Source organism: Odontesthes bonariensis, chromosome 11, assembly GCF_027942865.1.
Source record: "Odontesthes bonariensis isolate fOdoBon6 chromosome 11, fOdoBon6.hap1, whole genome shotgun sequence".
NCBI lineage: Eukaryota > Metazoa > Chordata > Actinopteri > Atheriniformes > Atherinopsidae > Odontesthes > Odontesthes bonariensis.
Genome location: NC_134516.1, coordinates 5,703,555 through 5,729,272, shown reverse-complemented (window position 1 = coordinate 5,729,272; position 25,718 = coordinate 5,703,555). Strand labels below are relative to the sequence as shown.

The 25,718-nt window shown below is 39.7% G+C and overlaps 1 protein-coding gene across 3 annotated transcripts in view; it reads right to left on the bottom strand.

Moving 5' to 3' along the window:
• The window catches only part of ptprnb (protein tyrosine phosphatase receptor type Nb), a 102,339-nt gene that overhangs the window by 11,991 nt on the left and 64,630 nt on the right, over positions 1-25,718 (bottom strand). For all 3 annotated transcript variants that reach the window (XM_075477333.1, XM_075477334.1, XM_075477335.1), the window contains 2 exons: positions 614-693; positions 128-192 (listed from right to left, as the gene is read on the bottom strand). In XM_075477333.1, coding sequence (XP_075333448.1) covers positions 128-192; positions 614-693 — 145 coding nt within the window. The remainder of the gene's footprint in view (positions 1-127; positions 193-613; positions 694-25,718) is intronic.

The following is a 25,718-nucleotide window of genomic DNA, read 5'->3' as shown; positions in this document are numbered from 1 at the left end:
GGAGAAAGCCAAAGAGTTTAATGGCAGCCTGAGAACATGAAACCTTTGGGTGGAATGGGAGAACATTGGGTCACGGAGAGGACATTAAATCCCTTCTTTCCCGACGGGGTCAGATCTCACGGCTCACCTCTCCGACTCCACCCTGCAGCACCTTCAGGCCCGTCTCAGACTCCAGGAAGTTCTTCTCTGCCACTGCAAAACATTCAGCAGCCAGCATTAAACCCCCGCCATCTTTCTTTTCCTCCCTCCATTATTCTAAACACGTTCAATTCCTTTCTTTATGTCCTTCCTTTTATTACACCATTATTCTTTTCCATCCATCCTTTGTCATCTTTCCTCCCTTCTTTTCATCTGAAACTTTCCTCTTTCCTCCCTTCTTTTCATCTGAAACTCTCCTCTTTCCTCCCTTCTTTTCATCTGAAACTCTCCTCTTTCCTCCCTTCTTTTCATCTGAAACTCTCCTCTTTCCTCCCTTCTTTTCCCCAGGATCCTCCCGTTTCTTCTTCTGAAACGTCCTTCTTCTTCTTCTGTGGTTCTCGGGCCCTCCCACCCTTTCCTCCCTCCTGCTCCTGAGCTGTTAACACATGAAACCGTATAAAACCACAGGTGGTACCTGCTTTATCGGCCACGTCTGCAGCCGTCAGGTTCTTGGAGTTGGGTCTGATCCTGAAGGTGATGGCGGGTCCGACCACACTGCAGAAGATAAAACAGAAAGAAGAGAGACAGCCGGTGGGTTTCCCAGAGGAACACAAGCCTGAACCCTCTGCTGCTGGCTGAAGATCTCACATTTCAGTCACATTTCAGTCACATTTCATTCACATTTCATTCACATTTCATTCACATTTCAGTCACATTTCAGTCACATTTCAGTCACATTTCATTCATAACACCGGGTGATGTGCTTTAATGCCCACTGGACGGCTGCCGCCATGATCCGTGGGTCTGTGTTTTCCACTTCATTCGCCTCTTTATCCTGATCATATAGTCCTTTATCCTGACCTTTTGGTCCTTTATCCTGATCTTTTGGTCCTTTATCCTGACCTTTTGGTCCTTTATCCTGATCTTTTGGTCCTTTATCCTGATCTTTTGGTCCTTTATCCTGATCTTTTGGTCCTTTATCCTGACCTTTTGTTCCTTTATCCTGACCTTTTGTTCCTTTATCCTGACCTTTTAGTCCTTTATCCTGATCTTTTAGTCCTTTATCCTGATCTTTTAGTCCTTTATCCTGATCTTTTGGTCCTTTATCCTGACCTTTTGGTCCTTTATCCTGACCTTTTGGTCCTTTATCCTGACCTTTTGGTCCTTTATCCTGACCTTTTGGTCCTTTATCCTGACCTTTTGGTCCTTTATCCTGATCTTTTGGTCCTTTATCCTGACCTTTTGGTCCTTTATCCTGATCTTTTGGTCCTTTATCCTGACCTTTTGGTCCTTTATCCTGACCTTTTGGTCCTTTATCCTGATCTTTTGGTCCTTTATCCTGACCTTTTGGTCCTTTATCCTGACCTTTTGGTCCTTTATCCTGATCTTTTGGTCCTTTATCCTGATCTTTTGGTCCTTTATCCTGATCTTTTGGTCCTTTATCCTGACCTTTTGCTCTTTTATCCTGACCTTTTAGTCCTTTATCCTGATCTTTTAGTCCTTTATCCTGATCTTTTAGTCCTTTATCCTGATCTTTTAGTCCTTTATCCTGACCTTTTAGTCCTTTATCCTGATCTTTTAGTCCTTTATCCTGATCTTTTGGTCCTTTATCCTGATCTTTTAGTCCTTTATCCTGACCTTTTGGTCCTTTATCCTGATCTTTTAGTCCTTTATCCTGATCTTTTGGTCCTTTATCCTGACCTTTTGGTCCTTTATCCTGACCTTTTGGTCCTTTATCCTGATCTTTTGGTCCTTTATCCTGATCTTTTGGTCCTTTATCCTGACCTTTTGCTCTTTTATCCTGACCTTTTAGTCCTTTATCCTGATCTTTTAGTCCTTTATCCTGATCTTTTAGTCCTTTATCCTGACCTTTTAGTCCTTTATCCTGATCTTTTAGTCCTTTATCCTGATCTTTTGGTCCTTTATCCTGATCTTTTAGTCCTTTATCCTGACCTTTTGGTCCTTTATCCTGATCTTTTAGTCCTTTATCCTGATCTTTTAGTCCTTTATCCTGACCTTTTGGTCCTTTATCCTGATCTTTTGGTCCTTTATCCTGACCTTTTGATCCTTTATCCTGACTTTTTGGTCCTTTATCCTGATCTTTTGGTCCTTTATCCTGATCTTTTAGTCCTTTATCCTGACCTTTTGGTCCTTTATCCTGACCTTTTGGACCTTTATCCTGATCTTTTGGTCCTTTATCCTGATCTTTTAGTCCTTTATCCTGATCTTTTGGTCCTTTATCCTGATCTTTTGGTCCTTTATCCTGATCTTTTGGTCCTTTATCCTGATCTTTTAGTCCTTTATCCTGATCTTTTGGTCCTTTATCCTGATCTTTTGGTCCTTTATCCTGACCTTTTGGTCCTTTATCCTGATCTTTTAGTCCTTTATCCTGATCTTTTAGTCCTTTATCCTGATCTTTTGGTCCTTTATCCTGATCTTTTGGTCCTTTATCCTGATCTTTTAGTCCTTTATCCTGACCTTTTGGACCTTTATCCTGATCTTTTGGTCCTTTATCCTGATCTTTTAGTCCTTTATCCTGACCTTTTGGTCCTTTATCCTGACCTTTTGGACCTTTATCCTGATCTGTTGGTCCTTTATCCTGATCTTTTGGTCCTTTATCCTGATCTTTTGGTCCTTTATCCTGATCTTTTGGTCCTTTATCCTGATCTTTTGGTCCTTTATCCTGATCTTTTGGTCCTTTATCCTGATCTTTTAGTCCTTTATCCTGACCTTTTGGTCCTTTATCCTGATCTTTTGGTCCTTTATCCTGACCTTTTGGTCCTTTATCCTGATCTTTTAGTCCTTTATCCTGATCATTTAGTCCTTTATCCTGATCTTTTGGTCCTTTATCCTGATCTTTTGGTCCTTTATCCTGATCTTTTAGTCCTTTATCCTGATCTTTTGGTCCTTTATCCTGACCTTTTGGTCCTTTATCCTGACCTTTTGGTCCTTCTTTATCCTGATCTTTTGGTCCTTTATCCTGACCTTTTGGTCCTTCTTTATCCTGACCTTTTGGTCCTTTATCGTGGTCTTTTGGTCCTTTATCCTGACCTTTTGGTCCTTCTTTATCCTGATCTTTTGGTCCTTTATCCTGACCTTTTGGTCCTTTATCCTGACCTTTTGGTCCTTTATCCTGACCTTTTGGTCCTTTATCCTGACCTTTTGGTCCATTATCCTGACCTTTTGGTCCTTTATCCTGATCTTTTGGTCCTTTATCCTGATCTTTTGGTCCTTTATCCTGACCTTTTAGTCCTTTATCCTGACCTTTTAGTCCTTTATCCTGATCTTTTGGTCCTTTATCCTGACCTTTTAGTCCTTTATCCTGATCTTTTGGTCCTTTGTCCTGATCTTTTAGTCCTTTATCCTGACCTTTTGGTCCTTTATCCTGATCTTTTGGTCCTTTATCCTGACCTTTTGGTCCTTCTTTATCCTGATCTTTTGGTCCTTTATCCTGACCTTTTAGTCCTTTATCCTGACCTTTTGGTCCTTTATCCTGATCTTTTGGTCCTTTATCCTGATCATTTGGTCCTTTATCCTGATCTTTTGGTCCTTTATCCTGACCTTTTGGTCCTTTATCCTGACCTTTTGGTCCTTTATCCTGACCTTTTGGTCTTTTATCCTGACCTTTTGGTCCTTTATCCTGACCTTTTAGTCCTTTATCCTGATCTTTTGGTCCTTTATCCTGACCTTTTAGTTCTTTATCCTGACCTTTTGGTCCTTTATCCTGATCTTTTGGTCCTTTATCCTGATCTTTTGGTCCTTTATCCTGATCTTTTGGTCTTTTATCCTGACCTTTTGGTCCTTTATCCTGACCTTTTAGTCCTTTATCCTGATCTTTTGGTCCTTTATCCTGACCTTTTAGTCCTTTATCCTGACCTTTTGGTCCTTTATCCTGATCTTTTGGTCCTTTATCCTGATCTTTTGGTCCTTTATCCTGATCTTTTGGTCCTTTATCCTGACCTTTTGGTCTTTTATCCTGATCTTTTGGTCCTTCTTTATCCTGATCTTTTAGTCCTTTATCCTGATCTTTTGGTCCTTTATCCTGATCTTTTGGTCTTTTATCCTGACCTTTTGGTCCTTCTTTATCCTGATCTTTTGGTCCTTTATCCTGACCTTTTAGTCCTTTATCCTGACCTTTTGGTCCTTTATCCTGACCTTTTGGTCCTATATCCTGACCTTTTGGACCTTTATCCTGACCTTTTGGTCCTTTATCCTGATCTTTTGGTCCTTTATCCTGATCTTTTGGTCCTTCTTTATCCTGATCTTTTGGTCCTTTATCCTGACCTTTTAGTCCTTTATCCTGACCTTTTGGTCCTTTATCCTGACCTTTTGGTCCTTTATCCTGACCTTTTGGTCCTTTATCCTGACCTTTTGGTCCTTTATCCTGACCTTTTGGACCTTTATCCTGATCTTTTGGTCCTTTATCCTGATCTTTTAGTCCTTTATCCTGACCTTTTGGTCCTTTATCCTGACCTTTTGGACCTTTATCCTGATCTGTTGGTCCTTTATCCTGATCTTTTGGTCCTTTATCCTGATCTTTTAGTCCTTTATCCTGACCTTTTGGACCTTTATCCTGATCTTTTGGTCCTTTATCCTGATCTTTTAGTCCTTTATCCTGACCTTTTGGTCCTTTATCCTGACCTTTTGGACCTTTATCCTGATCTGTTGGTCCTTTATCCTGATCTTTTAGTCCTTTATCCTGATCTTTTGGTCCTTTATCCTGATCTTTTGGTCCTTTATCCTGATCTTTTGGTCCTTTATCCTGATCTTTTGGTCCTTTATCCTGATCTTTTAGTCCTTTATCCTGACCTTTTGGTCCTTTATCCTGATCTTTTGGTCCTTTATCCTGACCTTTTGGTCCTTTATCCTGATCTTTTAGTCCTTTATCCTGATCATTTAGTCCTTTATCCTGATCTTTTGGTCCTTTATCCTGATCTTTTGGTCCTTTATCCTGATCTTTTAGTCCTTTATCCTGATCTTTTGGTCCTTTATCCTGACCTTTTGGTCCTTTATCCTGACCTTTTGGTCCTTCTTTATCCTGATCTTTTGGTCCTTTATCCTGACCTTTTGGTCCTTCTTTATCCTGACCTTTTGGTCCTTTATCGTGGTCTTTTGGTCCTTTATCCTGACCTTTTGGTCCTTCTTTATCCTGATCTTTTGGTCCTTTATCCTGACCTTTTGGTCCTTTATCCTGACCTTTTGGTCCTTTATCCTGACCTTTTGGTCCTTTATCCTGACCTTTTGGTCCATTATCCTGACCTTTTGGTCCTTTATCCTGATCTTTTGGTCCTTTATCCTGATCTTTTGGTCCTTTATCCTGACCTTTTAGTCCTTTATCCTGACCTTTTAGTCCTTTATCCTGATCTTTTGGTCCTTTATCCTGACCTTTTAGTCCTTTATCCTGATCTTTTGGTCCTTTGTCCTGATCTTTTAGTCCTTTATCCTGACCTTTTGGTCCTTTATCCTGATCTTTTGGTCCTTTATCCTGACCTTTTGGTCCTTCTTTATCCTGATCTTTTGGTCCTTTATCCTGACCTTTTAGTCCTTTATCCTGACCTTTTGGTCCTTTATCCTGATCTTTTGGTCCTTTATCCTGATCATTTGGTCCTTTATCCTGATCTTTTGGTCCTTTATCCTGACCTTTTGGTCCTTTATCCTGACCTTTTGGTCCTTTATCCTGACCTTTTGGTCTTTTATCCTGACCTTTTGGTCCTTTATCCTGACCTTTTAGTCCTTTATCCTGATCTTTTGGTCCTTTATCCTGACCTTTTAGTTCTTTATCCTGACCTTTTGGTCCTTTATCCTGATCTTTTGGTCCTTTATCCTGATCTTTTGGTCCTTTATCCTGATCTTTTGGTCTTTTATCCTGACCTTTTGGTCCTTTATCCTGACCTTTTAGTCCTTTATCCTGATCTTTTGGTCCTTTATCCTGACCTTTTAGTCCTTTATCCTGACCTTTTGGTCCTTTATCCTGATCTTTTGGTCCTTTATCCTGATCTTTTGGTCCTTTATCCTGATCTTTTGGTCCTTTATCCTGACCTTTTGGTCTTTTATCCTGATCTTTTGGTCCTTCTTTATCCTGATCTTTTAGTCCTTTATCCTGATCTTTTGGTCCTTTATCCTGATCTTTTGGTCTTTTATCCTGACCTTTTGGTCCTTCTTTATCCTGATCTTTTGGTCCTTTATCCTGACCTTTTAGTCCTTTATCCTGACCTTTTGGTCCTTTATCCTGACCTTTTGGTCCTATATCCTGACCTTTTGGACCTTTATCCTGACCTTTTGGTCCTTTATCCTGATCTTTTGGTCCTTTATCCTGATCTTTTGGTCCTTCTTTATCCTGATGTTTTGGTCCTTTATCCTGACCTTTTAGTCCTTTATCCTGACCTTTTGGTCCTTTATCCTGACCTTTTGGTCCTTTATCCTGACCTTTTGGTCCTTTATCCTGACCTTTTGGTCCTTTATCCTGACCTTTTGGACCTTTATCCTGATCTTTTGGTCCTTTATCCTGATCTTTTAGTCCTTTATCCTGACCTTTTGGTCCTTTATCCTGACCTTTTGGACCTTTATCCTGATCTGTTGGTCCTTTATCCTGATCTTTTAGTCCTTTATCCTGACCTTTTGGTCCTTTATCCTGACCTTTTGGACCTTTATCCTGATCTTTTGGTCCATTATCCCGATCTTTTGGTCCTTTATCCTGATCTTTTGGTCCTTTATCCTGATCTTTTGGTCCTTTATCCTGATCTTTTGGTCCTTTATCCTGATCTTTTAGTCCTTTATCCTGACCTTTTGGTCCTTTATCCTGATCTTTTGGTCCTTTATCCTGACCTTTTGGTCCTTTATCCTGATCTTTTAGTCCTTTATCCTGATCATTTAGTCCTTTATCCTGATCTTTTGGTCCTTTATCCTGATCTTTTGGTCCTTTATCCTGATCTTTTAGTCCTTTATCCTGATCTTTTGGTCCTTTATCCTCACCTTTTGGTCCTTTATCCTGACCTTTTGGTCCTTCTTTATCCTGATCTTTTGGTCCTTTATCCTGACCTTTTGGTCCTTCTTTATCCTGACCTTTTGGTCCTTTATCGTGGTCTTTTGGTCCTTTATCCTGACCTTTTGGTCCTTTATCCTGACCTTTTGGTCCTTCTTTATCCTGATCTTTTGGTCCTTTATCCTGACCTTTTGGTCCTTTATCCTGACCTTTTGGTCCTTTATCCTGACCTTTTGGTCCATTATCCTGACCTTTTGGTCCTTTATCCTGATCTTTTGGTCCTTTATCCTGATCTTTTGGTCCTTTATCCTGACCTTTTAGTCCTTTATCCTGACCTTTTAGTCCTTTATCCTGATCTTTTGGTCCTTTATCCTGACCTTTTAGTCCTTTATCCTGATCTTTTGGTCCTTTATCCTGATCTTTTAGTCCTTTATCCTGACCTTTTGGTCCTTTATCCTGATCTTTTGGTCCTTTATCCTGACCTTTTGGTCCTTCTTTATCCTGATCTTTTGGTCCTTTATCCTGACCTTTTAGTCCTTTATCCTGACCTTTTGGTCCTTTATCCTGATCTTTTGGTCCTTTATCCTGATCATTTGGTCCTTTATCCTGATCTTTTGGTCCTTTATCCTGACCTTTTGGTCCTTTATCCTGACCTTTTGGTCCTTTATCCTGACCTTTTGGTCCTTTATCCTGATCTTTTGGTCCTTTATCCTGACCTTTTGGTCCTTCTTTATCCTGATCTTTTGGTCCTTTATCCTGACCTTTTAGTCCTTTATCCTGACCTTTTGGTCCTTTATCCTGATCTTTTGGTCCTTTATCCTGATCATTTGGTCCTTTATCCTGATCTTTTAGTCCTTTATCCTGACCTTTTGGTCCTTTATCCTGACCTTTTGGTCTTTTATCCTGACCTTTTGGTCCTTCTTTATCCTGATCTTGTAGTCCTGACCTTTTGGTCCTTTATCCTGACCTTTTGGTCCTTTATCCTGACCTTTTGGTCTTTTATCCTGACCTTTTGGTCCTTCTTTATCCTGATCTTTTGGTCCTTTATCCTGACCTTTTAGTCCTTTATCCTGACCTTTTGGTCCTTTGTCCTGATCTTTTAGTCCTTTATCCTGACCTTTTGGTCCTTTATCCTGATCTTTTGGTCCTTTATCCTGACCTTTTGGTCCTTCTTTATCCTGATCTTTTGGTCCTTTATCCTGACCTTTTAGTCCTTTATCCTGACCTTTTGGTCCTTTATCCTGATCTTTTGGTCCTTTATCCTGATCATTTGGTCCTTTATCCTGATCTTTTGGTCCTTTATCCTGACCTTTTGGTCCTTTATCCTGACCTTTTGGTCCTTTATCCTGACCTTTTGGTCTTTTATCCTGACCTTTTGGTCCTTTATCCTGACCTTTTAGTCCTTTATCCTGATCTTTTGGTCCTTTATCCTGACCTTTTAGTTCTTTATCCTGACCTTTTGGTCCTTTATCCTGATCTTTTGGTCCTTTATCCTGATCTTTTGGTCCTTTATCCTGATCTTTTGGTCTTTTATCCTGACCTTTTGGTCCTTTATCCTGACCTTTTAGTCCTTTATCCTGATCTTTTGGTCCTTTATCCTGACCTTTTAGTCCTTTATCCTGACCTTTTGGTCCTTTATCCTGATCTTTTGGTCCTTTATCCTGATCTTTTGGTCCTTTATCCTGATCTTTTGGTCCTTTATCCTGACCTTTTGGTCTTTTATCCTGATCTTTTGGTCCTTCTTTATCCTGATCTTTTAGTCCTTTATCCTGATCTTTTGGTCCTTTATCCTGATCTTTTGGTCTTTTATCCTGACCTTTTGGTCCTTCTTTATCCTGATCTTTTGGTCCTTTATCCTGACCTTTTAGTCCTTTATCCTGACCTTTTGGTCCTTTATCCTGACCTTTTGGTCCTATATCCTGACCTTTTGGACCTTTATCCTGACCTTTTGGTCCTTTATCCTGATCTTTTGGTCCTTTATCCTGATCTTTTGGTCCTTCTTTATCCTGATCTTTTGGTCCTTTATCCTGACCTTTTAGTCCTTTATCCTGACCTTTTGGTCCTTTATCCTGACCTTTTGGTCCTTTATCCTGACCTTTTGGTCCTTTATCCTGACCTTTTGGTCCTTTATCCTGACCTTTTGGACCTTTATCCTGATCTTTTGGTCCTTTATCCTGATCTTTTAGTCCTTTATCCTGACCTTTTGGTCCTTTATCCTGACCTTTTGGACCTTTATCCTGATCTGTTGGTCCTTTATCCTGATCTTTTAGTCCTTTATCCTGACCTTTTGGTCCTTTATCCTGACCTTTTGGACCTTTATCCTGATCTTTTGGTCCATTATCCCGATCTTTTGGTCCTTTATCCTGATCTTTTGGTCCTTTATCCTGATCTTTTGGTCCTTTATCCTGATCTTTTGGTCCTTTATCCTGATCTTTTGGTCCTTTATCCTGATCTTTTAGTCCTTTATCCTGACCTTTTGGTCCTTTATCCTGATCTTTTGGTCCTTTATCCTGACCTTTTGGTCCTTTATCCTGATCTTTTAGTCCTTTATCCTGATCATTTAGTCCTTTATCCTGATCTTTTGGTCCTTTATCCTGATCTTTTGGTCCTTTATCCTGATCTTTTAGTCCTTTATCCTGATCTTTTGGTCCTTTATCCTCACCTTTTGGTCCTTTATCCTGACCTTTTGGTCCTTCTTTATCCTGATCTTTTGGTCCTTTATCCTGACCTTTTGGTCCTTCTTTATCCTGACCTTTTGGTCCTTTATCGTGGTCTTTTGGTCCTTTATCCTGACCTTTTGGTCCTTCTTTATCCTGATCTTTTGGTCCTTTATCCTGACCTTTTGGTCCTTTATCCTGACCTTTTGGTCCTTTATCCTGACCTTTTGGTCCATTATCCTGACCTTTTGGTCCTTTATCCTGATCTTTTGGTCCTTTATCCTGATCTTTTGGTCCTTTATCCTGACCTTTTAGTCCTTTATCCTGACCTTTTAGTCCTTTATCCTGATCTTTTGGTCCTTTATCCTGACCTTTTAGTCCTTTATCCTGATCTTTTGGTCCTTTATCCTGATCTTTTAGTCCTTTATCCTGACCTTTTGGTCCTTTATCCTGATCTTTTGGTCCTTTATCCTGACCTTTTGGTCCTTCTTTATCCTGATCTTTTGGTCCTTTATCCTGACCTTTTAGTCCTTTATCCTGACCTTTTGGTCCTTTATCCTGATCTTTTGGTCCTTTATCCTGATCATTTGGTCCTTTATCCTGATCTTTTGGTCCTTTATCCTGACCTTTTGGTCCTTTATCCTGATCTTTTGGTCCTTTATCCTGATCTTTTGGTCCTTTATCCTGACCTTTTAGTCCTTTATCCTGATCATTTGGTCCTTTATCCTGATCTTTTGGTCCTTTATCCTGACCTTTTGGTCCTTTATCCTGATCTTTTGGTCCTTTATCCTGACCTTTTAGTCCTTTATCCTGACCTTTTGGTCCTTTATCCTGACCTTTTGGTCCTTTATCCTGACCTTTTGGTCCTTTATCCTGATCTTTTGGTCCTTTATCCTGACCTTTTGGTCCTTCTTTATCCTGATCTTTTGGTCCTTTATCCTGACCTTTTAGTCCTTTATCCTGACCTTTTGGTCCTTTATCCTGATCTTTTGGTCCTTTATCCTGATCATTTGGTCCTTTATCCTGATCTTTTAGTCCTTTATCCTGACCTTTTGGTCCTTTATCCTGAACTTTTGGTCTTTTATCCTGACCTTTTGGTCCTTCTTTATCCTGATCTTGTAGTCCTGACCTTTTGGTCCTTTATCCTGACCTTTTGGTCCTTTATCCTGACCTTTTGGTCTTTTATCCTGACCTTTTGGTCCTTCTTTATCCTGATCTTTTGGTCCTTTATCCAGACCTTTTAGTCCTTTATCCTGACCTTTTGGTCCTTTATCCTGACCTTTTAGTCCTTTATCCTGACCTTTTGGTCCTTTATCCTGACCTTTTAGTCCTTTATCCTGACCTTTTGGACCTTTATCCTTATCTTTTGGTCCTTTATCCTGACCTTTTGGTCCTTTATCCTGAACTTTTGGTCCTTTATCCTGATCTTTTGGTCCTTTATCCTGGTCTTTTGGTCCTTTATCCTGATCTTTTGGTCCTTTATCCTGACCTTTTGGTCCTTTATCCTGACCTTTTAGTCCTTTATCCTGATCTTTTAGTCCTTTATCCTGATCTTTTAGTCCTTTATCCTGACCTTTTGGTCCTTTATCCTGACCTTTTGGTCCTTTATCCTGACCTTTTGGTCCTTTATCCTGATCTTTTAGTCCTTTATCCTGACCTTTTGGTCCTTTATCCTGACCTTTTGGTCCTTTATCTTGACCTTTTGGTCCTTTATCCTGACCTTTTAGTCCTTTATCCTGATCTTTTAGTCCTTTATCCTGACCTTTTGGTCCTTTATCCTGATCTTTTGGTCCTTTATCCTGACCTTTTGGTCCTTTATCCTGATCTTTTAGTCCTTTATCCTGATCATTTAGTCCTTTATCCTGATCTTTTGGTCCTTTATCCTGATCTTTTGGTCCTTTATCCTGATCTTTTAGTCCTTTATCCTGATCTTTTGGTCCTTTATCCTCACCTTTTGGTCCTTTATCCTGACCTTTTGGTCCTTCTTTATCCTGATCTTTTGGTCCTTTATCCTGACCTTTTGGTCCTTCTTTATCCTGACCTTTTAGTCCTTTATCCTGACCTTTTGGTCCATTATCCTGATCTTTTGGTCCTTTATCCTGACCTTTTGGTCCTTCTTTATCCTGACCTTTTGGTCCTTTATCCTGACCTTTTGGTCCATTATCCTGATCTTTTGGTCCTTTATCGTGGTCTTTTGGTCCTTTATCCTGACCTTTTGGTCCTTCTTTATCCTGACCTTTTGGTCCTTTATCCTGACCTTTTGGTCCATTATCCTGATCTTTTGGTCCTTTATCCTGATCTTTTGGTCCTTTATCCTGACCTTTTAGTCCTTTATCCTGACCTTTTAGTCCTTTATCCTGATCTTTTAGTCCTTTATCCTGATCTTTTGGTCCTTTATCCTGACCTTTTGGTCCTTTATCCTGATCTTTTAGTCCTTTATCCTGACCTTTTGGTCCTTTATCCTGATCTTTTGGTCCTTTATCCTGACCTTTTGGTCCTTCTTTATCCTGATCTTTTGGTCCTTTATCCTGACCTTTTAGTCCTTTATCCTGACCTTTTGGTCCTTTATCCTGATCTTTTGGTCCTTTATCCTGACCTTTTGGTCCTTTATCCTGACCTTTTGGTCCTTTATCCTGACCTTTTGGTCCTTTATCCTGACCTTTTGGTCCTTTATCCTGACCTTTTGGTCCTTTATCCTGACCTTTTGGTCTTTTATCCTGACCTTTTGGTCCTTTATCCTGACCTTTTATTCCTTTATCCTGATCTTTTGGTCCTTTATCCTGACCTTTTAGTCCTTTATCCTGACCTTTTGGTCCTTTATCCTGATCTTTTGGTCCTTTATCCTGATCTTTTGGTCCTTTATCCTGATCTTTTGGTCTTTTATCCTGACCTTTTGGTCCTTTATCCTGACCTTTTAGTCCTTTATCCTGATCTTTTGGTCCTTTATCCTGACCTTTTAGTCCTTTATCCTGACCTTTTGGTCCTTTATCCTGATCTTTTGGTCCTTTATCCTGACCTTTTGGTCCTTTATCCTGATCTTTTAGTCCTTTATCCTGACCTTTTGGTCCTTTATCCTGACCTTTTGGACCTTTATCCTGACCTTTTGGTCCTTTATCCTGACCTTTTGGTCCTTTATCCTGACCTTTTGGTCCTTTATCCTGATCTTTTGGTCCTTTATCCTGATCATTTGGTCCTTTATCCTGATCTTTTGGTCCTTTATCCTGACCTTTTGGTCCTTTATCCTGACCTTTTGGTCCTTTATCCTGACCTTTTGGTCTTTTATCCTGACCTTTTGGTCCTTTATCCTGATCTTTTGGTCCTTTATCCTGATCTTTTAGTCCTTTATCCTGACCTTTTGGTCTTTTATCCTGATCTTTTGGTCCTTTATCCTGATCTTTTAGTCCTTTATCCTGACCTTTTGGTCTTTTATCCTGACCTTTTGGTCCTTCATCCTGACCTTTTGGTCCTTTATCCTGACCTTTTGGTCCTTTATCCTGATCTTTTGGTCCTTTATCCTGACCTTTTGGTCCTTTATCCTGATCTTTTAGTCCTTTATCCTGATCATTTAGTCCTTTATCCTGATCTTTTGGTCCTTTATCCTGATCTTTTGGTCCTTTATCCTGATCTTTTAGTCCTTTATCCTGATCTTTTGGTCCTTTATCCTGACCTTTTGGTCCTTTATCCTGACCTTTTGGTCCTTCTTTATCCTGATCTTTTGGTCCTTTATCCTGACCTTTTGGTCCTTCTTTATCCTGACCTTTTGGTCCTTTATCGTGGTCTTTTGGTCCTTTATCCTGACCTTTTGGTCCTTCTTTATCCTGATCTTTTGGTCCTTTATCCTGACCTTTTGGTCCTTTATCCTGACCTTTTGGTCCTTTATCCTGACCTTTTGGTCCTTTATCCTGACCTTTTGGTCCATTATCCTGACCTTTTGGTCCTTTATCCTGATCTTTTGGTCCTTTATCCTGATCTTTTGGTCCTTTATCCTGACCTTTTAGTCCTTTATCCTGACCTTTTAGTCCTTTATCCTGATCTTTTGGTCCTTTATCCTGACCTTTTAGTCCTTTATCCTGATCTTTTGGTCCTTTGTCCTGATCTTTTAGTCCTTTATCCTGACCTTTTGGTCCTTTATCCTGATCTTTTGGTCCTTTATCCTGACCTTTTGGTCCTTCTTTATCCTGATCTTTTGGTCCTTTATCCTGACCTTTTAGTCCTTTATCCTGACCTTTTGGTCCTTTATCCTGATCTTTTGGTCCTTTATCCTGATCATTTGGTCCTTTATCCTGATCTTTTGGTCCTTTATCCTGACCTTTTGGTCCTTTATCCTGACCTTTTGGTCCTTTATCCTGACCTTTTGGTCTTTTATCCTGACCTTTTGGTCCTTTATCCTGACCTTTTAGTCCTTTATCCTGATCTTTTGGTCCTTTATCCTGACCTTTTAGTTCTTTATCCTGACCTTTTGGTCCTTTATCCTGATCTTTTGGTCCTTTATCCTGATCTTTTGGTCCTTTATCCTGATCTTTTGGTCTTTTATCCTGACCTTTTGGTCCTTTATCCTGACCTTTTAGTCCTTTATCCTGATCTTTTGGTCCTTTATCCTGACCTTTTAGTCCTTTATCCTGACCTTTTGGTCCTTTATCCTGATCTTTTGGTCCTTTATCCTGATCTTTTGGTCCTTTATCCTGATCTTTTGGTCCTTTATCCTGACCTTTTGGTCTTTTATCCTGATCTTTTGGTCCTTCTTTATCCTGATCTTTTAGTCCTTTATCCTGATCTTTTGGTCCTTTATCCTGATCTTTTGGTCTTTTATCCTGACCTTTTGGTCCTTCTTTATCCTGATCTTTTGGTCCTTTATCCTGACCTTTTAGTCCTTTATCCTGACCTTTTGGTCCTTTATCCTGACCTTTTGGTCCTATATCCTGACCTTTTGGACCTTTATCCTGACCTTTTGGTCCTTTATCCTGATCTTTTGGTCCTTTATCCTGATCTTTTGGTCCTTCTTTATCCTGATGTTTTGGTCCTTTATCCTGACCTTTTAGTCCTTTATCCTGACCTTTTGGTCCTTTATCCTGACCTTTTGGTCCTTTATCCTGACCTTTTGGTCCTTTATCCTGACCTTTTGGTCCTTTATCCTGACCTTTTGGACCTTTATCCTGATCTTTTGGTCCTTTATCCTGATCTTTTAGTCCTTTATCCTGACCTTTTGGTCCTTTATCCTGACCTTTTGGACCTTTATCCTGATCTGTTGGTCCTTTATCCTGATCTTTTAGTCCTTTATCCTGACCTTTTGGTCCTTTATCCTGACCTTTTGGACCTTTATCCTGATCTTTTGGTCCATTATCCCGATCTTTTGGTCCTTTATCCTGACCTTTTGGTCCTTTATCCTGATCTTTTGGTCCTTTATCCTGATCTTTTGGTCCTTTATCCTGATCTTTTGGTCCTTTATCCTGATCTTTTAGTCCTTTATCCTGACCTTTTGGTCCTTTATCCTGATCTTTTGGTCCTTTATCCTGACCTTTTGGTCCTTTATCCTGATCTTTTAGTCCTTTATCCTGATCATTTAGTCCTTTATCCTGATCTTTTGGTCCTTTATCCTGATCTTTTGGTCCTTTATCCTGATCTTTTAGTCCTTTATCCTGATCTTTTGGTCCTTTATCCTCACCTTTTGGTCCTTTATCCTGACCTTTTGGTCCTTCTTTATCCTGATCTTTTGGTCCTTTATCCTGACCTTTTGGTCCTTCTTTATCCTGACCTTTTGGTCCTTTATCGTGGTCTTTTGGTCCTTTATCCTGACCTTTTGGTCCTTCTTTATCCTGATCTTTTGGTCCTTTATCCTGACCTTTTGGTCCTTTATCCTGACCTTTTGGTCCTTTATCCTGACCTTTTGGTCCTTTATCCTGATCTTTTGGTCCTTTATCCTGATCTTTTGGTCCTTTATCCTGACCTTTTAGTCCTTTATCCTGACCTTTTAGTCCTTTATCCTGATCTTTTGGTCCTTTATCCTGACCTTTTAGTCCTTTATCCTGATCTTTTGGTCCTTTATCCTGATCTTTTAGTCCTTTATCCTGACCTTTTGGTCCTTTATCCTGATCTTTTGGTCCTTTATCCTGACCTTTTGGTCCTTCTTTATCCTGATCTTTTGGTCCTTTATCCTGACCTTTTAGTCCTTTATCCTGACCTTTTGGTCCTTTATCCTGATCTTTTGGTCCTTTATCCTGATCATTTGGTCCTTTATCCTGATCTTTTGGTCCTTTATCCTGACCTTTTGGTCCTTTATCCTGACCTTTTGGTCCTTTATCCTGACCTTTTGGTCCTTTATCCTGATCTTTTGGTCCTTTATCCTGACCTTTTGGTCCTTCTTTATCCTGATCTTTTGGTCCTTTATCCTGACCTTTTAGTCCTTTATCCTGACCTTTTGGTCCTTTATCCTGATCTTTTGGTCCTTTATCCTGATCATTTGGTCCTTTATCCTGATCTTTTAGTCCTTTATCCTGACCTTTTGGTCCTTTATCCTGACCTTTTGGTCTTTTATCCTGACCTTTTGGTCCTTCTTTATCCTGATCTTGTAGTCCTGACCTTTTGGTCCTTTATCCTGACCTTTTGGTCCTTTATCCTGACCTTTTGGTCTTTTATCCTGACCTTTTGGTCCTTCTTTATCCTGATCTTGTAGTCCTGATCTTTTAGTCCTTTATCCTGACCTTTTGGTCCTTTATCCTGATCTTTTGGTCCTTTATCCTGACCTTTTGGTCCTTCTTTATCCTGATCTTTTGGTCCTTTATCCTGACCTTTTAGTCCTTTATCCTGACCTTTTGGTCCTTTATCCTGATCTTTTGGTCCTTTATCCTGATCATTTGGTCCTTTATCCTGATCTTTTGGTCCTTTATCCTGACCTTTTGGTCCTTTATCCTGACCTTTTGGTCCTTTATCCTGACCTTTTGGTCTTTTATCCTGACCTTTTGGTCCTTTATCCTGACCTTTTAGTCCTTTATCCTGATCTTTTGGTCCTTTATCCTGACCTTTTAGTTCTTTATCCTGACCTTTTGGTCCTTTATCCTGATCTTTTGGTCCTTTATCCTGATCTTTTGGTCCTTTATCCTGATCTTTTGGTCTTTTATCCTGACCTTTTGGTCCTTTATCCTGACCTTTTAGTCCTTTATCCTGATCTTTTGGTCCTTTATCCTGACCTTTTAGTCCTTTATCCTGACCTTTTGGTCCTTTATCCTGATCTTTTGGTCCTTTATCCTGATCTTTTGGTCCTTTATCCTGATCTTTTGGTCCTTTATCCTGACCTTTTGGTCTTTTATCCTGATCTTTTGGTCCTTCTTTATCCTGATCTTTTAGTCCTTTATCCTGATCTTTTGGTCCTTTATCCTGATCTTTTGGTCTTTTATCCTGACCTTTTGGTCCTTCTTTATCCTGATCTTTTGGTCCTTTATCCTGACCTTTTAGTCCTTTATCCTGACCTTTTGGTCCTTTATCCTGACCTTTTGGTCCTATATCCTGACCTTTTGGACCTTTATCCTGACCTTTTGGTCCTTTATCCTGATCTTTTGGTCCTTTATCCTGATCTTTTGGTCCTTCTTTATCCTGATCTTTTGGTCCTTTATCCTGACCTTTTAGTCCTTTATCCTGACCTTTTGGTCCTTTATCCTGACCTTTTGGTCCTTTATCCTGACCTTTTGGTCCTTTATCCTGACCTTTTGGTCCTTTATCCTGACCTTTTGGACCTTTATCCTGATCTTTTGGTCCTTTATCCTGATCTTTTAGTCCTTTATCCTGACCTTTTGGTCCTTTATCCTGACCTTTTGGACCTTTATCCTGATCTGTTGGTCCTTTATCCTGATCTTTTAGTCCTTTATCCTGACCTTTTGGTCCTTTATCCTGACCTTTTGGACCTTTATCCTGATCTTTTGGTCCATTATCCTGATCTTTTGGTCCTTTATCCTGATCTTTTGGTCCTTTATCCTGATCTTTTGGTCCTTTATCCTGATCTTTTAGTCCTTTATCCTGACCTTTTGGTCCTTTATCCTGATCTTTTGGTCCTTTATCCTGACCTTTTGGTCCTTTATCCTGATCTTTTAGTCCTTTATCCTGATCATTTAGTCCTTTATCCTGATCTTTTGGTCCTTTATCCTGATCATTTGGTCCTTTATCCTGATCTTTTGGTCCTTTATCCTGACCTTTTGGTCCTTTATCCTCACCTTTTGGTCCTTTATCCTGATCTTTTGGTCCTTTATCCTGATCTTTTGGTCCTTTATCCTGATCTTTTGGTCCTTTATCCTGACCTTTTGGTCTTTTATCCTGATCTTTTGGTCCTTCTTTATCCTGATCTTTTAGTCCTTTATCCTGATCTTTTGGTCCTTTATCCTGATCTTTTGGTCTTTTATCCTGACCTTTTGGTCCTTCTTTATCCTGATCTTTTGGTCCTTTATCCTGACCTTTTAGTCCTTTATCCTGACCTTTTGGTCCTTTATCCTGACCTTTTGGTCCTATATCCTGACCTTTTGGACCTTTATCCTGACCTTTTGGTCCTTTATCCTGATCTTTTGGTCCTTTATCCTGATCTTTTGGTCCTTCTTTATCCTGATGTTTTGGTCCTTTATCCTGACCTTTTAGTCCTTTATCCTGACCTTTTGGTCCTTTATCCTGACCTTTTGGTCCTTTATCCTGACCTTTTGGTCCTTTATCCTGACCTTTTGGTCCTTTATCCTGACCTTTTGGACCTTTATCCTGATCTTTTGGTCCTTTATCCTGATCTTTTAGTCCTTTATCCTGACCTTTTGGTCCTTTATCCTGACCTTTTGGACCTTTATCCTGATCTGTTGGTCCTTTATCCTGATCTTTTAGTCCTTTATCCTGACCTTTTGGTCCTTTATCCTGACCTTTTGGACCTTTATCCTGATCTTTTGGTCCATTATCCCGATCTTTTGGTCCTTTATCCTGACCTTTTGGTCCTTTATCCTGATCTTTTGGTCCTTTATCCTGATCTTTTGGTCCTTTATCCTGATCTTTTGGTCCTTTATCCTGATCTTTTAGTCCTTTATCCTGACCTTTTGGTCCTTTATCCTGATCTTTTGGTCCTTTATCCTGACCTTTTGGTCCTTTATCCTGATCTTTTAGTCCTTTATCCTGATCATTTAGTCCTTTATCCTGATCTTTTGGTCCTTTATCCTGATCTTTTGGTCCTTTATCCTGATCTTTTAGTCCTTTATCCTGATCTTTTGGTCCTTTATCCTCACCTTTTGGTCCTTTATCCTGACCTTTTGGTCCTTCTTTATCCTGATCTTTTGGTCCTTTATCCTGACCTTTTGGTCCTTCTTTATCCTGACCTTTTGGTCCTTTATCGTGGTCTTTTGGTCCTTTATCCTGACCTTTTGGTCCTTCTTTATCCTGATCTTTTGGTCCTTTATCCTGACCTTTTGGTCCTTTATCCTGACCTTTTGGTCCTTTATCCTGACCTTTTGGTCCATTATCCTGACCTTTTGGTCCTTTATCCTGATCTTTTGGTCCTTTATCCTGATCTTTTGGTCCTTTATCCTGACCTTTTAGTCCTTTATCCTGACCTTTTAGTCCTTTATCCTGATCTTTTGGTCCTTTATCCTGACCTTTTAGTCCTTTATCCTGATCTTTTGGTCCTTTATCCTGATCTTTTAGTCCTTTATCCTGACCTTTTGGTCCTTTATCCTGATCTTTTGGTCCTTTATCCTGACCTTTTGGTCCTTCTTTATCCTGATCTTTTGGTCCTTTATCCTGACCTTTTAGTCCTTTATCCTGACCTTTTGGTCCTTTATCCTGATCTTTTGGTCCTTTATCCTGATCATTTGGTCCTTTATCCTGATCTTTTGGTCCTTTATCCTGACCTTTTGGTCCTTTATCCTGACCTTTTGGTCCTTTATCCTGACCTTTTGGTCCTTTATCCTGATCTTTTGGTCCTTTATCCTGACCTTTTGGTCCTTCTTTATCCTGATCTTTTGGTCCTTTATCCTGACCTTTTAGTCCTTTATCCTGACCTTTTGGTCCTTTATCCTGATCTTTTGGTCCTTTATCCTGATCATTTGGTCCTTTATCCTGATCTTTTAGTCCTTTATCCTGACCTTTTGGTCCTTTATCCTGACCTTTTGGTCTTTTATCCTGACCTTTTGGTCCTTCTTTATCCTGATCTTGTAGTCCTGACCTTTTGGTCCTTTATCCTGACCTTTTGGTCCTTTATCCTGACCTTTTGGTCTTTTATCCTGACCTTTTGGTCCTTCTTTATCCTGATCTTGTAGTCCTGATCTTTTAGTCCTTTATCCTGACCTTTTGGTCCTTTATCCTGATCTTTTGGTCCTTTATCCTGACCTTTTGGTCCTTCTTTATCCTGATCTTTTGGTCCTTTATCCTGACCTTTTAGTCCTTTATCCTGACCTTTTGGTCCTTTATCCTGATCTTTTGGTCCTTTATCCTGATCATTTGGTCCTTTATCCTGATCTTTTGGTCCTTTATCCTGACCTTTTGGTCCTTTATCCTGACCTTTTGGTCCTTTATCCTGACCTTTTGGTCTTTTATCCTGACCTTTTGGTCCTTTATCCTGACCTTTTAGTCCTTTATCCTGATCTTTTGGTCCTTTATCCTGACCTTTTAGTTCTTTATCCTGACCTTTTGGTCCTTTATCCTGATCTTTTGGTCCTTTATCCTGATCTTTTGGTCCTTTATCCTGATCTTTTGGTCTTTTATCCTGACCTTTTGGTCCTTTATCCTGACCTTTTAGTCCTTTATCCTGATCTTTTGGTCCTTTATCCTGACCTTTTAGTCCTTTATCCTGACCTTTTGGTCCTTTATCCTGATCTTTTGGTCCTTTATCCTGATCTTTTGGTCCTTTATCCTGATCTTTTGGTCCTTTATCCTGACCTTTTGGTCTTTTATCCTGATCTTTTGGTCCTTCTTTATCCTGATCTTTTAGTCCTTTATCCTGATCTTTTGGTCCTTTATCCTGATCTTTTGGTCTTTTATCCTGACCTTTTGGTCCTTCTTTATCCTGATCTTTTGGTCCTTTATCCTGACCTTTTAGTCCTTTATCCTGACCTTTTGGTCCTTTATCCTGACCTTTTGGTCCTATATCCTGACCTTTTGGACCTTTATCCTGACCTTTTGGTCCTTTATCCTGATCTTTTGGTCCTTTATCCTGATCTTTTGGTCCTTCTTTATCCTGATCTTTTGGTCCTTTATCCTGACCTTTTAGTCCTTTATCCTGACCTTTTGGTCCTTTATCCTGACCTTTTGGTCCTTTATCCTGACCTTTTGGTCCTTTATCCTGACCTTTTGGTCCTTTATCCTGACCTTTTGGACCTTTATCCTGATCTTTTGGTCCTTTATCCTGATCTTTTAGTCCTTTATCCTGACCTTTTGGTCCTTTATCCTGACCTTTTGGACCTTTATCCTGATCTGTTGGTCCTTTATCCTGATCTTTTAGTCCTTTATCCTGACCTTTTGGTCCTTTATCCTGACCTTTTGGACCTTTATCCTGATCTTTTGGTCCATTATCCTGATCTTTTGGTCCTTTATCCTGATCTTTTGGTCCTTTATCCTGATCTTTTGGTCCTTTATCCTGATCTTTTAGTCCTTTATCCTGACCTTTTGGTCCTTTATCCTGATCTTTTGGTCCTTTATCCTGACCTTTTGGTCCTTTATCCTGATCTTTTAGTCCTTTATCCTGATCATTTAGTCCTTTATCCTGATCTTTTGGTCCTTTATCCTGATCATTTGGTCCTTTATCCTGATCTTTTGGTCCTTTATCCTGACCTTTTGGTCCTTTATCCTCACCTTTTGGTCCTTTATCCTGACCTTTTGGTCCTTTATCCTGATCTTTTGGTCCTTTATCCTGACCTTTTGGTCCTTCTTTATCCTGATCTTTTGGTCCTTTATCCTGACCTTTTGGTCCTTTATCCTGACCTTTTGGTCCTTTATCCTGACCTTTTGGTCCATTATCCTGACCTTTTGGTCCTTTATCCTGATCTTTTGGTCCTTTACCCTGATCTTTTGGTCCTTTATCCTGACCTTTTAGTCCTTTATCCTGACCTTTTAGTCCTTTATCCTGATCTTTTGGTCCTTTATCCTGACCTTTTAGTCCTTTATCCTGATCTTTTGGTCCTTTATCCTGATCTTTTAGTCCTTTATCCTGACCTTTTGGTCCTTTATCCTGATCTTTTGGTCCTTTATCCTGACCTTTTGGTCCTTCTTTATCCTGATCTTTTGGTCCTTTATCCTGACCTTTTAGTCCTTTATCCTGACCTTTTGGTCCTTTATCCTGATCTTTTGGTCCTTTATCCTGATCATTTGGTCCTTTATCCTGATCTTTTGGTCCTTTATCCTGACCTTTTGGTCCTTTATCCTGACCTTTTGGTCCTTTATCCTGACCTTTTGGTCCTTTATCCTGATCTTTTGGTCCTTTATCCTGACCTTTTGGTCCTTCTTTATCCTGATCTTTTGGTCCTTTATCCTGACCTTTTAGTCCTTTATCCTGACCTTTTGGTCCTTTATCCTGATCTTTTGGTCCTTTATCCTGATCATTTGGTCCTTTATCCTGATCTTTTAGTCCTTTATCCTGACCTTTTGGTCCTTTATCCTGACCTTTTGGTCTTTTATCCTGACCTTTTGGTCCTTCTTTATCCTGATCTTGTAGTCCTGACCTTTTGGTCCTTTATCCTGACCTTTTGGTCCTTTATCCTGACCTTTTGGTCTTTTATCCTGACCTTTTGGTCCTTCTTTATCCTGATCTTTTGGTCCTTTATCCAGACCTTTTAGTCCTTTATCCTGACCTTTTGGTCCTTTATCCTGACCTTTTAGTCCTTTATCCTGACCTTTTGGTCCTTTATCCTGACCTTTTAGTCCTTTATCCTGACCTTTTGGACCTTTATCCTTATCTTTTGGTCCTTTATCCTGACCTTTTGGTCCTTTATCCTGACCTTTTGGTCCTTTATCCTGATCTTTTGGTCCTTTATCCTGATCTTTTGGTCCTTTATCCTGACCTTTTGGTCCATTATCCTGACCTTTTAGTCCTTTATCCTGATCTTTTAGTCCTTTATCCTGATCTTTTAGTCCTTTATCCTGACCTTTTGGTCCTTTATCCTGACCTTTTGTTCCTTTATCCTGACCTTTTGGTCCTTTATCCTGATCTTTTAGTCCTTTATCCTGACCTTTTGGTCCTTTATCCTGACCTTTTGGTCCTTTATCTTGACCTTTTGGTCCTTTATCCTGACCTTTTAGTCCTTTATCCTGATCTTTTAGTCCTTTATCCTGACCTTTTGGTCCTTTATCCTGATCTTTTGGTCCTTTATCCTGACCTTTTGGTCCTTTATCCTGATCTTTTAGTCCTTTATCCTGATCATTTAGTCCTTTATCCTGATCTTTTGGTCCTTTATCCTGATCTTTTGGTCCTTTATCCTGATCTTTTAGTCCTTTATCCTGATCTTTTGGTCCTTTATCCTCACCTTTTGGTCCTTTATCCTGACCTTTTGGTCCTTCTTTATCCTGATCTTTTGGTCCTTTATCCTGACCTTTTGGTCCTTCTTTATCCTGACCTTTTGGTCCTTTATCGTGGTCTTTTGGTCCTTTATCCTGACCTTTTGGTCCTTCTTTATCCTGACCTTTTGGTCCTTTATCCTGACCTTTTGGTCCATTATCCTGATCTTTTGGTCCTTTATCCTGATCTTTTGGTCCTTTATCCTGACCTTTTAGTCCTTTATCCTGACCTTTTAGTCCTTTATCCTGATCTTTTAGTCCTTTATCCTGATCTTTTGGTCCTTTATCCTGATCTTTTGGTCCTTTATCCTGACCTTTTAGTCCTTTATCCTGATCTTTTGGTCCTTTATCCTGATCTTTTAGTCCTTTATCCTGACCTTTTGGTCCTTTATCCTGATCTTTTGGTCCTTTATCCTGACCTTTTGGTCCTTCTTTATCCTGATCTTTTGGTCCTTTATCCTGACCTTTTAGTCCTTTATCCTGACCTTTTGGTCCTTTATCCTGATCTTTTGGTCCTTTATCCTGATCATTTGGTCCTTTATCCTGACCTTTTGGTCCTTTATCCTGACCTTTTGGTCCTTTATCCTGACCTTTTGGTCCTTTATCCTGACCTTTTGGTCTTTTATCCTGACCTTTTGGTCCTTTATCCTGACCTTTTATTCCTTTATCCTGATCTTTTGGTCCTTTATCCTGACCTTTTAGTCCTTTATCCTGACCTTTTGGTCCTTTATCCTGATCTTTTGGTCCTTTATCCTGATCTTTTGGTCCTTTATCCTGATCTTTTGGTCTTTTATCCTGACCTTTTGGTCCTTTATCCTGACCTTTTAGTCCTTTATCCTGATCTTTTGGTCCTTTATCCTGACCTTTTAGTCCTTTATCCTGACCTTTTGGTCCTTTATCCTGATCTTTTGGTCCTTTATCCTGACCTTTTGGTCCTTTATCCTGATCTTTTAGTCCTTTATCCTGACCTTTTGGTCCTTTATCCTGATCTTTTGGTCCTTTATCCTGATCATTTGGTCCTTTATCCTGATCTTTTGGTCCTTTATCCTGACCTTTTGGTCCTTTATCCTGACCTTTTGGTCCTTTATCCTGACCTTTTGGTCTTTTATCCTGACCTTTTGGTCCTTTATCCTGATCTTTTGGTCCTTTATCCTGATCTTTTAGTCCTTTATCCTGACCTTTTGGTCTTTTATCCTGATCTTTTGGTCCTTTATCCTGATCTTTTAGTCCTTTATCCTGACCTTTTGGTCTTTTATCCTGACCTTTTGGTCCTTCATCCTGACCTTTTGGTCCTTTATCCTGATCTTTTAGTCCTTTATCCTGATCTTTTAGTCCTTTATCCTGACCTTTTGGTCTTTTATCCTGACCTTTTGGTCCTTCTTTATCCTGATCTTTTAGTCCTTTATCCTGATCTTTTAGTCCTGACCTTTTGGTCCTTTATTTTGACCTTTTGGTCTTTTATCCTGACCATTTGGTCCTTTATCCTGACCTTTTGGTCTTTTATCCTGACCATTTGGTCCTTCTTTATCCTGATCTTTTGGTCCTTTATCCTGACCTTTTGGTCTTTTATCCTGACCATTTGGTCCTTCTTTATCCTGATCTTTTGGTCCTTTATCCTGACCTTTTAGTCCTTTATCCTGACCTTTTGGTCCTTTATCCTGACCTTTTAGTCCTTTATCCTGACCTTTTGGTCCTTTATCGTGACCTTTTGGTCCTTTATCCTGATCTTTTGGTCCTTTATCCTGACCTTTTGGTCCTTTATCCTGACATTTTAGTCCTTTATCCTGACCTTTTGGACCTTTATCCTTATCTTTTGGTCCTTTATCCTGACCTTTTGGTCCTTTATCCTGACCTTTTGGTCCTTTATCCTGACCTTTTGGTCCTTTATCCTGACCTTTTGGTCCTTTATCCTGATCTTTTAGTCCTTTATCCTGATCTTTTGGTCCTTTATCCTGACCTTTTGGTCCTTTATCCTGACCTTTTAGTCCTTTATCCTGACCTTTTGGACCTTTATCCTTATCTTTTAGTCCTTTATCCTGATCTTTTAGTCCTTTATCCTGACCTTTTGGTCCTTTATCCTGACCTTTTGGTCTTTTATCCTGACCTTTTGGTCCTTCTTTATCCTGATCTTGTAGTCCTGACCTTTTGGTCCTTTATCCTGACCTTTTGGTCCTTTATCCTGACCTTTTGGTCTTTTATCCTGACCTTTTGGTCCTTCTTTATCCTGATCTTTTGGTCCTTTATCCTGACCTTTTAGTCCTTTATCCTGACCTTTTGGTCCTTTATCCTGACCTTTTAGTCCTTTATCCTGACCTTTTGGTCCTTTATCCTGACCTTTTAGTCCTTTATCCTGACCTTTTGGACCTTTATCCTTATCTTTTGGTCCTTTATCCTGACCTTTTGGTCCTTTATCCTGACCTTTTGGTCGTTTATCCTGATCTTTT